The sequence below is a fragment of the Dicentrarchus labrax genome, unplaced genomic scaffold, assembly GCF_905237075.1.
Source record: "Dicentrarchus labrax unplaced genomic scaffold, dlabrax2021, whole genome shotgun sequence".
NCBI classification, from domain to species: Eukaryota; Metazoa; Chordata; class Actinopteri; family Moronidae; genus Dicentrarchus; species Dicentrarchus labrax.
Window position 1 is genome coordinate 2840432 of NW_026136711.1, and position 14930 is coordinate 2855361.

At 42.2% G+C, this 14930-nt stretch overlaps 1 protein-coding gene across 4 annotated transcripts; it reads left to right on the forward strand.

Moving 5' to 3' along the window:
- Positions 1-72: 72 nt before the first annotated feature.
- On the forward strand, positions 73-11168 carry ppp1r10 (protein phosphatase 1, regulatory subunit 10). 4 transcript variants are annotated; one of them, XM_051415324.1, is made up of 18 exons: positions 73-259; positions 3734-3855; positions 3965-4051; positions 4955-5090; positions 5188-5239; positions 5327-5416; positions 5808-5936; positions 6028-6133; positions 6265-6368; positions 6472-6599; positions 6898-7054; positions 7167-7310; positions 7414-7660; positions 7830-7905; positions 8338-8556; positions 8694-8817; positions 8926-9291; positions 9694-11168. In XM_051415324.1, the coding sequence occupies exons 2-18, from the start codon at positions 3749-3751 to the stop codon at positions 9852-9854; spliced, it is 2433 nt and encodes an 810-aa protein (XP_051271284.1). In that variant the 5' UTR covers positions 73-259; positions 3734-3748; the 3' UTR covers positions 9855-11168. The 4 variants fall into 4 exon arrangements, with proteins under 4 accessions (XP_051271284.1, XP_051271285.1, XP_051271282.1 ...); XM_051415325.1 differs by having other exon boundaries at positions 3747-3855; XM_051415322.1 differs by having other exon boundaries at positions 74-469.
- The last annotated feature ends 3762 nt before the right edge of the window (positions 11169-14930 follow it).

Genomic DNA, 14930 nt, shown 5'->3' on the forward strand with positions numbered 1-14930 from the left:
TTTGGTCAAAGGTAAGTGAAGTCAGAAAGACAGCAAGGCTTATTTTCAACATTTTGTCCGTTTTAAATGTGAAATACTTAGTGAATGTATTCAAAACCCAACAAAGGACGTTAATATAGACGAAAGACGACGGAATTTGTCAGTCGAAATTAAGTGTGTGTTTTCTTTGTGTGTTTTGCAGGTATGAATTTGCTTTGCCGAAGACTGAACCGTCGAGGACTTTGAACAACTCTACTCAAATTCATATTTTTTTCTTCAAGTAATGGACATTTGATTACTATTTTTGCCTCCAGTTTGTTCCTGAAGGAAAGGGTAGCCTTTAGCTATCACAGCCCCACCCATAAGAAGTCTTTCAGTTGATATTAAAACCATGAAGGTTGACGATGTAAAATTGATGAAATAAGAGATATAAGTGCCTGAAAAGCACACTCTATTATACCCGAGACGCTGAGGATCTATAGTATCAATAGTAAGTTGATTTTGAAGTTAAATTGAATCGAGAACAATCAAATGAAAATAGTCGTAGACAATAGGCTAGCTAGCGGTAGCTGGCTAGCAGGCACCGTAAGTTATCTTGGTCCTTACTAAACAATTTGAATATAGACTATAGTATGAGCTCACACAGGAAAGTGGACGGATGCACAAGGCTCCGTTTCTTTGTGTGTGAGACGGAATGGACGAATTGTACAAATAAAAACTTAATGTAGCCAGTAAATTCGTTAAATAACCATAAGCAATCTATTCATAAAGATTGCCGTAGGCATAAGAAGCTCTATTCCAGCTCATGAAGTCGGACTTTTTGCCTGCCAGATTTGCTGTGTAGGGGCTGCTCCACGGAACGAACACCCACCGCAATCTATACATAAAGATTGCGTTAGTTTAAGGATTGTGGACATACTTTATGAAGCACTGTGTGTGTTGAAATGTCGATAATTATAGCACTTCCCGAAAGCCCGCATCATGTACTCGGCAATCTGTGGATAAAGATTGCAGGATGACTCGAGCGAAGTGGTCTTTCGAAGCACAAACAGTCGGGATTAACAAAAATGGCGGATTGTTTGTGGTTTGCCTTTCGTCCTCGGGACAGCTCCGGGGGCTAGCCGTGTTCTCGGAGCTACATTTGGGAGTTCTTTTTTGTTTTTTTGTTGTTTTTTTAAACAAAACTGAAATGCAGAACAGGTGGTGCCCCGACGGCACTGTCTTGAGTGCCGTATGGGTTCGCTAGATAGCCATGTTTTTTTTACCCAGCAGTACTGTCTTTGCTAAGAGAGCCATTGTTAGTTGTGTAGGGGTTGGTTTGCCGTCGTCGAAGTGGTTAACGGAGGGAGGGCTCTGATAAGCAGCCAGCTTCCAGCTCCCTCCCCTTTGTGAAGCAGCTTAGCCGCAGGAGCAGGCATGTTCTCAGCTATGACAGATGTCAGGTTAAGCGCAAGCCATTTATAGGCTGCGTGTACTGCCCTTATATAACCGAGGGCGTTTTACTTTGTTTTTTGATTCATTCGCTTTCTCAGTGATGAATATACGCCGTTGCCTTACTCATACTCATGTTGCGCAACCGTTATTAACATTACGGTAATTAATTTTTGTAGAAGGCTTGGTCATTGAGTTTTGTTTTGCCATAACGTACCAGTACACCACAGTATTACTATGCACAAATAATGAATCAGGAACCAGGGCCTTGTTTAACACTGATTTTGTGTATATGTGTAACAATTGTGACATTTACAGGAATTGGGTTATTTGCAGTGTTGTGGAGGTCTGAGACTATATAAAACTTCTACTACAACAGTTACACGGGTAAGATCTAACTGATTCCTCACATCATGACTTTTCCAGTGAATTGATTTCCGCCAGAATTGCAGGTTTTGTACACCAATTGGCACAAAAACTTCATTATAAGACGCATAAACACGGAGAAACAAGTGCATGTTTACAAGACTCAGTCCAAGCAGTTACATCATGAACCTGTTGGGGGTTCATTCATAAGGCCGTCTGTCATTACAATTTTTCAAATCCATAAAAGTGAAGAGATTCATAAAGGCATGTTGACTTAGTGTTTGCTGTCTTTGTTTGGATCACATCAGACTTTTCAAAGATAATAACTTGTAGGGATTATAAATCATCATTCATGTTTTATAGTTAGATTAATGTGTGACAGGTCAGCCCATTGTCATGTGATGCTGCACTTACAATTGTAATGCTGCACTTACAATTGTAATGATCTGTAATGCATTTCTCTATTGTGCAACAACACAGACTGCATAGTGCCAGTGTGTAAACTAACCAGTAGGTGGCAGTAAGTGGCCTGACTTGTACCTTCTGGCTGGAAGCGTTGACAGTGATGTCATTAACAGCACTGTAGTCCGACATAGGGATGCCTTCAGTCAGATAATCCCTTTTGAACAGACACAGATGAGCATTTAACAAACTAATTCTACAGTTTCAAGCATTTCATACTTCATACAGTTACCTTTCGGTCACATTTTAATTTGTTATATAATCTGAATTTGTACCATTCATCTTCTCATCATATTAATTAGTGAAAGTAGGTTTTTTGATGTTTGTTTCCATCCTCTTGTTTGAGTTGCACAAATGTGAATGATTGTGATAGACGTGTGCTATTAAAAAGTGTATAAATCATTATTAGTAACATTTCTTGCAAAAATTCTTCTCTTTTTATACTTTTATCCTAACAAAACTTTGACCTTTCACCCTGTTTTGTGTTTGATACATATAATACCTTTATTTGTAAAGAAATAAAAATAGTTATAAATATTTAATACATTTAAATAGTTAAGTTTGATATGATTAGGGAAACAGCTAGGTAAATAAAAAAAAAAGTTATGTTGTATGTTATGTTATTACGTCAGTTTTATAAACATGCAGTTTTGTTAACTGGAATAAACAGCGTTGCCTCACACACAATAATGAACATGCTAACTATATTACTATATGTCCTGTCCTGCGAATAAAAATCCCAGAGAGGAAACACTGCTGAGGAATACGTTGCAGCGTCCTGCTGTCCCCATGAACCACTCCAAACATGTCAAGTATGAGGCAGCACGTGGAACCATCATGCACTGGATGTCTGACTGCCAGAGCAACAGTGCTGTGTGGCTGGAAGAAAATGCTGCTGCCTGTACTTTTAGTGTCTTGTATGTGACCATGTGATTCAAATCATCAGTGTAGATGGTGTTCTACCGTAGCCTGATATTCAAATCATTTACAGCATAGTAGGTCGGAGTGGTCTGCTCCTCAATCACTGCTTTGTGAGTTGGTTTGTAACTAGGGCTGTTTGGCAGCATAATGAACGTGCTGCTGCTCAGACTCTTGTTGGTGTTGATGTGTTTGGGTGTTGTGCGTCTGTTCTTTGGACCTTGGTGTTGATGGGAGTTTGGTACAGACAGGTTGGTGTTCACTGGATCACTGTAGTGAGATGATTCAGAGTGTGATGTGCACTGTGTTTATTCGTGAGTTGAATCTGACCGCAGTGACCTTGTTGGCCTGTTACGGTTTTGATGCGAATCCTTGACAGGGCTTGTTTGAACCAAACCACATTTATTGGGTCCTTGTGTGGAAATATTGTAGCATGGAGCACCCTTTCTGCCTGGCAGGCCAACAGTCCTCAGTAATCAGCACTTGAATACCTTTTTAGCACAGATAAACAATTGTTTGTAGGTATCAGAAAATTGAATCCATCCTTTCCTTTTGGAATGTGTATTAATTGTTTTAGGTGTGTGTTTCAGATATGGCAGGGGGACCGGTGGACCCCAGAGAGGTTTTGAAGGGTGTAGAGGCTCTGTTGGGAAAAGATGGGGAGCTCCGCAGCCTGGAGGGAGTCCCAAAAGTGTTCAGGTGAGGAACTGAAGTTAGACATGACAAATGTCTGTGCTTTTAAGTGTATATCCTAAATATCTTCTTACAATAGGGCATACCATAACACCTTTGCTCTTTTTCAATGCAGTCTGATGAAAGCCTCTACCAAGATGGTCAGTAGATGTATGTACCTGAACATCCTGCTGCAGACGAAATCCCACGATGTTCTTAACAGGTAGGCCTGACTTTAGGGTGTCTGCCAGGTCTTAAAAAGACGAAGACTAGACTTTAAAAGGTCTTAAATATGATTTTACAGGTGCAAAATTGATTAATTAGTTGATTAAATTAATGTTATTTGTGTAAAGTTGCATTATTAAATTTTTTTGGGGGGGAAATGTGTATTGGTCATGCCATTGATCATCACAACTACAAATCAAACCAACGTAGTACCAATACAGATTTTCCTTCATATCCTCCTTACTTTTTTGAAAAGTAAAATAGGTCCTGAATTGCATTCATAATGGGTTAAGTCTCTAGTTTCCCTTTTGTTACGCCTGTCATGCATGAAATGGACTGGTCTTGATGTAATGAAGGCGTGCAGTGATGCAAAAAATTATAATAGTTTATAATTCCCCTTTAAGGACCTGAACAAAAACATTCTTGCAAATGCCATTAGAAGCACTAGGAGGAGCCAGAGCAACCTGGTTCTCTGTCTCGTGTACTACTGTCAGGATATAGTGAAAGTTTTAGCAAATATGACCTACTGCAGCTTTACATGAACAAAATGACACAAAGGAGTGCATAAGCTAACTTTAGGTAAGTAGGCTAGAACCATGCTACATTTATACGTACGTTTTCCTCACACAAGTTTGTTTGTTCTTGTGATACAGTTTCACATGATGGGAGCTTTTTATGCATTCAATAATTAAAAGTTCACTAGTTCAGAGAATGTTGTTTTTATGATGTTTAAGTTTGTTACTTTGTTACTTGTTACTCGATTTCTCACAATTTGAAGCTCCCCTTGGTGTAAAGAAAAACAGTTGGAGGGTGTCAACTTCAATCTGTTGCATTCATATATTGTTTCCACTCATATAGTACATGTTTATATTATAAATCAATTGTTCCCTCCTTCATCCAGGTTTATCAGAGTTGGTGGCTACAGGATGCTCAACTCCTGGCTCACCTACTCCAAAACCACCAACAACACCCCCCTGCTGCAGCTCATCCTGCTCACATTACAGAAGCTGCCTCTCAAAGTGGACCACCTCAAACAGGTACCGTTTACCTTCAGTATATCTCCCCAGAACACACCTCCTTCAGTATGCCAAACAACAGCTGTAACATCTAACCACTGTTTCCATCTTCTCCCAGAACAACACAGCCAAGCTGGTGAAGCAGTTGAGTAAGAGTGCAGACACTGAAGGTCAGTTGGCTTGTCATTAAAAATCCCAGCCCTTTTTTAGAGACAGCAGCGTGTATCTCACTCAAATTCTTGTCTTTTTATTTTTAGACCTGAGGAAGTTGGCATCTGTGCTCGTAGATGGCTGGATGGCTACGATCCGCTCCCAGAGTGTGTCGAGCAGCGGCAACTCTCCTGCCGGTACAGACCTATCATTTCACTTTAACTGTCTGTGTCCACTTTACAATGACTACGTTTATATGTACAAAACATTCTGGTTTTGCACTTATTCTGAATAAGACAATATCCTTATTAAGCTTTTAACATTGCTAATGAAAATTTATATTCTACTTATATTCCTGATTAAGTGTTAAGTGTTAATGAATTAATGCTGTACATCCTACAGATGAATTTCCTTCCTTTTCAAACTGCAGTCATGTTTCTCCCATGGTGGAACAACTAGGGCTTAATACCCAAACAGAATATTCTGTTATACCTTTGAATTGACATATTTGGAATAATAGTGAGAAATTAGTGTGCATGTAAATGCTCCTTGCAGCAGTTTGTAACACACTGTGTGTTTATCTTCTAGATAAGAAAAAGAAGAAAGAGGAGTGCAAGGTGCCGGTGCGGGATGTGAAGGAAAAGAGTGGAGATGAGGAAAAGAAGAAGGAAAAACCTAAAGCTCATGCACCCAGCCATGCAAAGATTCGCTCCATAGGTAACCCAATGAGCAGTGGCGTAGTTGGCCCTGTACGATGGATTTTAAAAAGCTCTAAATGAGATAATAACCTCTCTTTTGTGTTGTGCAGGATTAGAGATGGACACCCCCAACCCGGCCCCTGTGAAGAAGACGCCTGCAGCCCCGCAGCTGGGCGACAAGTACAACATCAAGCCCCCAGTCCTCAAGAGACCAAGGTATTGCACCCTCTGCCTGTCACCTCTCCATCTCTGTTAGTACAGCACCATCTGGTGGTGTGTTCATGCAACTGCCTCACACGTTGCTGCCGTCAGGTGGCTGATGATATTTTTTTTCCGTCCTTCAACAGCTCTGGTCCATTTGACGCGCCACCTCTGGAGAAAAAATACAAACCTCTAAATACCCCCTCTAACTCTGCCAAAGAGATCAAAGTCAAGATCATTCCAGCACAACGTAAGTTCAAACATACAGAAAGACAAAATCAGCCTGGAGCTATATCTTAAAGAGACCATTGCAATGGTAAACTGAGCTGTTGTCTTTTGTGTCCTCACTGCAGCGATGGAGTGCACAGGGTTCCTAGATGCTCTGAATTCTGCCCCAGTGCCTGGGATCAAGATCAAAAAGAAGAAACCTGGTTCTACTACTACAACCAGTACCAAGGCTGTATCCCCCACGTCTAACAAGGTACTGACTGACTCATCTCACATTAGTATCAGTGTGTACTATGGCCATTGTGTCCAAAACATCCGCAGAATATTTTCAATTTTGTGCCTTTGTGTTCAGATTTTGTGTTGGAATTTGAACCAAGCATGCAAATTAGTGAGGAAATTGCTGAATCAGAGTCTGTCTCCTTATGCTTTTGAAGTATTAGGAACTGTTAGCTATCAGCATATTTGTCTTTTTACACGCCAATGAAAGAATAATAATAATGTAAAGGTTGCGTGTTAAACCCGTCATCTAACTTTTTTTTTTCTGTCCTCAGCCAAGTCCATTTGACAGCAAACCCTCTACGTATTCTTCATCTTCTGCTAAACCAGCGTCACCAGAAAGTGCTTCTGCCATTCCTGCTGACGAAAACCAGGATACAGAGCAGCCTGGGACCCCTATTCCCGCTGAGGACCCAGAGGCCTCTGACAACGGTAAGGTCCTCAAAAACTCCCTCAAATAGAGTCTGACATTTTACCATCTTATGCTTTACATGTTCCCAGCCTCCTAACATATGTCCTTCTCATTGTCTCTTGTTGTCTCCAGGCGAGAAGCCTAATGCTCTGGCAGAACCACGCGGGGAAGAAGAAAGCTTGACCAAGAAGGGCAAGAAGAAGAAGACCGTTCACTGGGCGGAGGAGGAGCAGCTCAAACACTACTTCTACTTTGACCTGGACGAGACAGAGAGAGGTAAGGCATGGGTGTACTGTTCTCAGACACCAGTGGGTCTGTAAACCATCAACAAATATTAATTACTAATGATGTCGTTTACACTTTCAATTACCGTCCACAGTCAACGTCAACAAGATCAAGGACTTCGGCGAGGCTGCTAAACGAGAGCTGATGATGGACAGGCAGACGTTTGAGATGGCCCGCCGACTCTCCCATGACACCATGGAAGAGAGGGTACCCTGGACGCCCCCGAGGCCCCTGATGCTGACCGGTAGTCTGGTTGCCCCTGGGGCCAACAGCACAGAGAAACTCACCCAGAGGGACCGTGAGATGGGCATCCTGCAGGAGATCTTCCTCAGCAAAGAAAGGTAGGACTGCTGTATGTGTGGTAGTTTCAAGATTCTGCATATGCGCTATAAATGCTAAAAAGCGAAGACCACGTTCTTAAGATATCCAAATGGACACTTTTTATATGTCTAACTTCTGAGGGTGACTGGCTGCAATGTGTTAATGGTTTCTATCCTTTCTTATCACTAGTGTGCCCGACAGTCCACATGAACCAGACCCAGAGCCTTATGAACCGATGCCTCCCCGTCTCATCCCCCTGGATGAGGTTAGTACAACCAAACACACTCTGTCTCTGATGTCTCTTTCTCTTCTTAAACACATTCCACACATGTGTGTATACCACGTTGATTAATTAATTAGTTTTGTTACTATGAAATTAATTGCCAGCTGTTTTGATAATGGATTAATTGTTTTGAGTAATTTTTTAAGACATAAGACATATATTCTCTGATTTTGTTAGTTCTTAATGACTAAGACAAAATATTATTTGATTCGACTTTTGGGTTGTAAAAACAAGACATTTAAGGTTGTCACCTTGGGCTTTAGGCTTTTACTTTTCACCATTTTCTGTCATTTTCTGGACCAAACAGTCGATTAATGGAGAAAATGATCAACAGATAGATCAATAATGAAACAAAGCATTAGTTTGCAGCCCTAATACCGTCCCCACTAAGCCCTTACTCTTCTCCCCCTGCAGGACTCCTCAGCGATGGACGACGGCTACGGTGAACCCATGGACACCACGTCACAGCAGGGCTCCGCCATGAACCAGAACGAGAGCTCCAAGCTGCCACCCGTCTTGGCCAACCTCATGGTCAATCTGAGCAACACCTCCCGCAGCCCGCAAGCCACAAACACCGTCAACAACCCCGTGGCTCCCACCGTCAATGTGCAGGAGCTGCTCTCATCTATCATGGTATATGATAACACAGTCAGATAGTCAGCAGGAGAAACTTTTTATCCATTTTGTTTCTGGATCAAATGCACTAATTAAAGCACGAGACTTAAATATCAGTGTAAATATGTGTAGCTAATAACACCTGTTTGTATCAGGGTGCTTCTGGTAACCAGTCTACTGAGGACCTGATCAAGCAGCCCGACTTCTCAGACAAGATTAAACAGCTACTGGGCTCCCTCCAGCAGAACCAGAACCAGAACCAGGGTGGACCTCCACCAGGTAAACCCCATCTCTTATTTAATTGTTGAGCACCATCTGTCCCCCTGCAGTTGCAGTACCTGTCCTGGTCCTTCTGTCTCTCATCCCTGTTTCTCTCTCTCTATCCAGTCAACCAGGGTTTGCTGGGCCACGGGCCGGGCATCAACAACATGAACAATATGAACATGCACATGCAGATTCCCATGAACGGCGGCTACCCGCCCAACAACCCACAGGGTGGGCCTCGCTTCAATCACCCCCCGCCCCCCCACAACCATGGACCACCTTTCAATGCCGGTGGAGGCCCGCGCATGATGGGGCCTCCACCGGGCCAGGGCCGGGGAGACAATGGCAACTACTGGGGAGATGACTCCATGAGAGGAGGGCCCCACAGAGGGGGCCACTTCCACAGAGGAGGTCGGGGCCGAGGAGGAGAGCCGGGCTTCAGGGGACGAGGACGAGGAGGGCCCAGAGGAGGACACAACAACATGAATGGTAAGTGGGACATAAGGCTTGGGCAATAATCTCTATTCTCAAATATTAGCCTTAAGTAAAAAGTGTGTAAGGGTAAAATGATCTAAGCAAGATGCCTCACTCCTTAGATACTTCCCATTATCAGATCCAGAAAAAATCATGTGTTTCATTCTTTTTTACCACTTGCACGATTGGGCAAGTGAGTTGTTAGATTTCCTAGCCCGAAGTGGCAAGTGTTGAAGAAAGCGCTGTGTTTTATTGACAGTAGTCATCAAGTCAGACAGTCATCAAAAGTACAAGCGACTGAAAATAATGAATAATTAAGCCTCTAATATAAGTCTGCAATGGTAAATAAAGGGACCAGGTGAAGACAGGAGATCATGTGAACTGTGTGTGTGTAATTCTGTTGTTTCCTACCATCAGACATGTCCAAGAGGCCTGTGTGTCGTCACTTCATGATGAAGGGAAGCTGTAGGTACGAGAGCAACTGTGCCTTCTACCACCCTGGGGTAAACGGACCACCACTGCCCCCCAACCACCCTGCTAACAACCAACACAACCAGCACCCACAGCACGGACACTAGGCGGCACTGCTGCCAGCCTGGGAACAACTCTGATAACTGCTGGCCTCTGGAAGAGCCACTCTCTGTGATCAAAGCACTGCAGGGGTTTTAAGACACAAATAGAAGAAGTATGAAGTTGTGTCCTACACGCTGCCGTGTCTGTAGGCGACCAACCTGCAGCAGTGGGATCTGCCTCCCTGAGAGAGAGAGAGAGAGAGAGAGAGAGAGAGAGAGAGAGAGAGGAGAGCAAAGAGAGAGTAAACTGAGGGACTCTAAGATGATCACAGATGGGGCTTACTGTTTTTATAGTGATCATTTTTAACAGTGAGACTGAAACAAGCCACCACACTTGACCACTATGTCTGAGCTGCTGCGGCCTGCTGCCTATCTGCTCCGTCTCTTTCCACGCCATCAACATGGTCGACCAAACGGAAGTCTCCTCCTCAGCAGAAAGCTTTCCACACGACTGAATTCCCTTCTTATTGTGGCTGTTGTAACTGTGTAACTACATGTGATATTGCTTTCATATTCCTAGTTTTGTTACGTCATCAGTCAGGTTTGTACACAAGGGTCAGAAATCTTTTCCCTTACATGATTTTTTATGTAAGACAAAAATGTAGGAAGCACTTTATAAAGGCCAACAAAATTAAACCACAGCTATGATTTATTGAAACTGGGCCTGAAGAAGAATCGTATAGTATTTAAACTGCTTTATTTGGCCCAGCCCTGGAAAAAAAATATAAATGAACTCTGCTGACCTGACCAGGAAAGGCCTTTTTTCCCCCTTTCCTTAGGGCAACTGGTATTGACTGTGAAGAAGCACCCAGCAGTGTGTGTTATATGTAAGCTTTCCCCTTTGTACACTCTGGCTCAGCAGCTCACAGTCAGACTGTCAGCTCGACATGTGCGTGGCATGGCAGTCAGAGGCACTACGGTCCTGTCAGAGGAGCAGCTTCTCCCTGATCTCAAAGCTGCTGCCTGTGTGGAACCCAGGAAGGGTTTATAATGTCAGTGTTAAGGAAACAGAAGAATGATGAACTGCTCTGTGGTCAGATATATTGAGTGTTTTCTGTGAAAACAGTGACCTTTGCGTCTCTTGTGGGACTGTTAGAATGTAAAGTTTTTTTGTTGCTCCCTCCACCCTCCAATGTTTTTTATTTTATTTTGATACAGTCTTGACCGTTGGTCCCTTTTTAAGACGGGTTCAGGTTTTTGTCAGTATGAAATGTTGGTATTCATGTGTTTGTACGAATACAGAATACACATTCATACACAATGTCATATTTTCAGTTGAATTCTTTTGTACACAGTGTATTAAATAAATGTCTGAATATAGATGGTGCTGTGTTTTGTTTTATAGTGGTACTTTAGAGAACAACAAGCAGTTTGGATGAAATGGAAACAGTATGCAAATATTAACTACAAGGGATAGGGACATTCTGCAAAAACGTTTTCAACATGCAGTAGGATAGGTTCAGATATTTTTTCCAGGTTCTCTGCGGTGTCTAATAAAGTCTAAAATCCAAAACATAATGTGAATTTAGGCCTTGAAATGTATTAAGTGGGGAACTCTGGTGGCTCATCTGGTAGGTGTCATCCCCTCTCTCCCACCTTCCCTGTTCTTCTTAAGCTCTCTCTATTCATTAAATGCTATAATAAGATAATCAGTGAAAAGGCAAGGTTCATCTGGCTCCTGCTAGTGCTGTAATGACTCCACTGGACCTGAACCAAAACAACCAATCAGAGCCGAGAAAGATGAAAGAAAGAAGGGTTGGTGGCTTGAAGCTTTGAGACCCAATTGAGCTTTCTCATATTCTTGTGGATTCTTACAAATGCCATTAGGAACGCTAGGAGGGGCCAGAGGAACCTGATTTTTTTATAGTTACCTACTGCAGCTTTAAATGTGTTTTTTTTTCACTGAGAGGAAGCCTCCCTTTTTGCATGAATGCCCTGCACTCACACGTTATATGTCACACTCTTACACATTCATACCTGGAAGCTTTCCAGTAGTACCACAGTCTGATGTATTGTCACTGAGCAGCTCCACTGGAGTAGTTGGTGAGAGCCTTGCTTAAGGGCACATCAGTAGTGAGGGAGGGGCAAGCACTGCTTCTTCACATTCCCCAACCAAATTTATCCTCCTGGTCTGGGGATTGACCGATGACCTGGCTCTAATTTTTAGGCCACCACTGCTGAGCTATCATGATGTAACTACTACAAAACAAAAACCACTTTGAGCCAGTACCGATATTCCTTCATTTGCTTTGTACTATTTTTGTCAGCATGGATGTGAAATAAGTCTCAAATTGCATTCATAATGATCTTAAACAAATCTTAAATACAACCTGTTGCAATCATGCATTACAAAAGTGAAGCCAGGGATGTGATTGGGTGGTTGATTTCAAAACAGTATGTGGGTGACAACAAAAGTAAGGTGGTAACTATTATCTTTAGAGGTAACTGTAATCTGTACTACTGTCAGGATATATTGAACGTTTCAACAAATATGACAAAAGTTATTTTTATAAAAGTTACTTATGCTTTAGAATTAGGTTTAGATTTAGTTTAATGTTACATGAATAATAAACTAATTCAAAACCGCTACAAGGAACTTTTGTGTTGATTCTGGTGGCCCCTGCTGACAAAAGCAGTAGTGTTTCCACCACATTAATGTCTGACTCTGGGGCAGGTATTAAGAATAACCATATAGAAATAGCCAATCTTCTCTCTGATGGTCTTGTTGGTTTACGTCTAACTTTTTATTATATTGCTGAAACTTTTACTATATCCGAAAAAAAGAAGAAAGACACTGCGTTCCCAGTGTCAGTACTGGATAACCTGGGAATGAGACTTAACCATCAACTATCTTTCTATGAAAAAAACCTATGAAAGGTTCAAAAGAGAAAGGTGATCTGAGGTGAAGCAGTGAATAGACTGTTGAGTTACAACAGTGTGTTGGTATTTGTCAGCACTATCTGAGGTAAGTTCTGGTGTTCATGAGCTGCTGCATTGTGCCTCCCTTCAAACCAGGAAGTTGCATCCTATTCGAGGCTAATGGGGTGTGTGGAAAGATTCAGATCCGTGTTATCAGGGCGGGGCTGAGTGCAGCTGGTGAATGTGAAGTGTTAATAGGAGCGGCCTTTGACCTTGCCCTTTAGTTCAAATATTGACTGTGGTGCTGTGACAACACACTGACGGAGAGAAAGAGACAAGGAGTGAAAGCTGGTACGGCGAGGGGGGTTAAGGACACCTCAGCACTAAAACTGCTACTACATCCTGGTTACGAGCCAACATCTCAACATACAGCATAGAAAACAATTATTTATTTAGTACTATGGTATATTTGGTTTGGAAGAATGCATCAAGGGTTATACAGAAAACCGTATGAGTATGAGCACACAGCTTTACAGCGGAATAAAATTAAACTAAAAATTAGGTAAAATGTCATCAAACAAAAATCCAAGAAAGATCCAGATAGTCATATAAAAGTCACAAAGGCATATAAGATCAGGAAACAGGACAAACCCTCAGCAGTATCTCCATTTGACTGTATGGTGGAGGCATAAGAAACATGGTAAATGGAAATGTACTTGTACTACTCAAAGCACTTTTACACTACACACCACATTCGCCCTTTCACACACCGATGAAACAGCATCGGTAGCAGTTTGGGGTCGCATTTTGACAACCCGCTTTTCCATGAACAGTATACAGTAGGTCCTCTTACTGGATTTCTTCCAGGAGCTTTCAGCCACATCTCGCAGTCTTCATTAGCGGATGCAGTTTGCTCAGTTGTCATGGAGATGGTTCAGTTTGTCAACTTGAGACTTAAGTACAGAACTTCAATTACATTATAACAGTTGGTTTTATGTAATGGTGAGACCAAGTCATTGTTTTGCAAGTCACAAGTAAGTCTCAAGTCCAAAGTCAAGACAGACAAGTCCCGAGTCCTAAACTTTGAGTTCTGAGTCCTAAACAAGTAATAATGAACTCTTTGCCAGACCTAGTTCCTCTTTAAACCTGCAGGTCATTTTTATACAAATATGTTTTTGTCATATTTGCTGAAACTCTTACTTTATCCTGACAGTAGTACATGATACAGACAATCTTTCTCCCCTCCGATTGCTTATTTTCTTTCAGGCCCGGTGGATTCTTGTAAATGCCATTAGGAGCACTAGGAGGAGCCAGAGGAACCAGATTTTTTCACTGTATTGCTGTCAGAACACAGTGAAAGTTTCAGCAATAATGACAAAAGGGTATTTTTATAGAAATGACTTACTGCAGCTTTAGGAACAGATGAAACAAAGTTATCTTTGCTTTAATCATTTCCAACTGGTGCGTAGTAACCTAACGTTAGTTCTTCATGGTTCTCTCCTGCAACTTGACTGGACGCTGTTGAATTGGTTCAAACAAAGTGGATGTGAGGAATTAAGTGTTGACTTAGTGCTAACAAATGACTGAAATCGGATTCAGGAAATTAATAATTTGTGGCACACTTTTTAAATGACATGCTTTTTCATCTTTGGCCTTGGAGGTAGGTATTCAAGTCAAAATGCTCCAGTCCAGTCACTGATGTTGAAATCAAGGTCAAGGTATCAAGCCAAGCCTAAAGTCATAACATTTTAGACTCAAGTCTCCTTTGGTGCCCCCATGTTAAAAAAAACACAGCTTAAGTGCACTCTTGGAGACGCCCCGGTAGCCCACTTGGTAGAACTGGCGACCCTTGTACGAAGACTGAGCCGCCATGGGTTCGACTCCAATCTGTGGCCCTTTGCTGCGTGTCATCCCCTCGCTTTCCCCTTTCCTGTCTGTCCTGTCAAATAAAGGCAATGAATAAATTAAAGCTGCAAGCAGCAATGAACGGGCCCTCGCACTCCACGCAACTCGGGGTGTGCTGCAGCATGTGCCGTCGCAACACGTGCGGACCACAACATGAAAATTTATTTCACAAAATCGCCATGCTGCGCTTACTTGCTGTTGCCAGTAGGTGGCGCTATCAGTATATCTGAATATTATCATGTAGACGTGTTCAGGGCGGGACTCTTGTGAAGTTTGTGAAGTTTCATTGAGATTGGACATTGCACACTGAAGTTATGA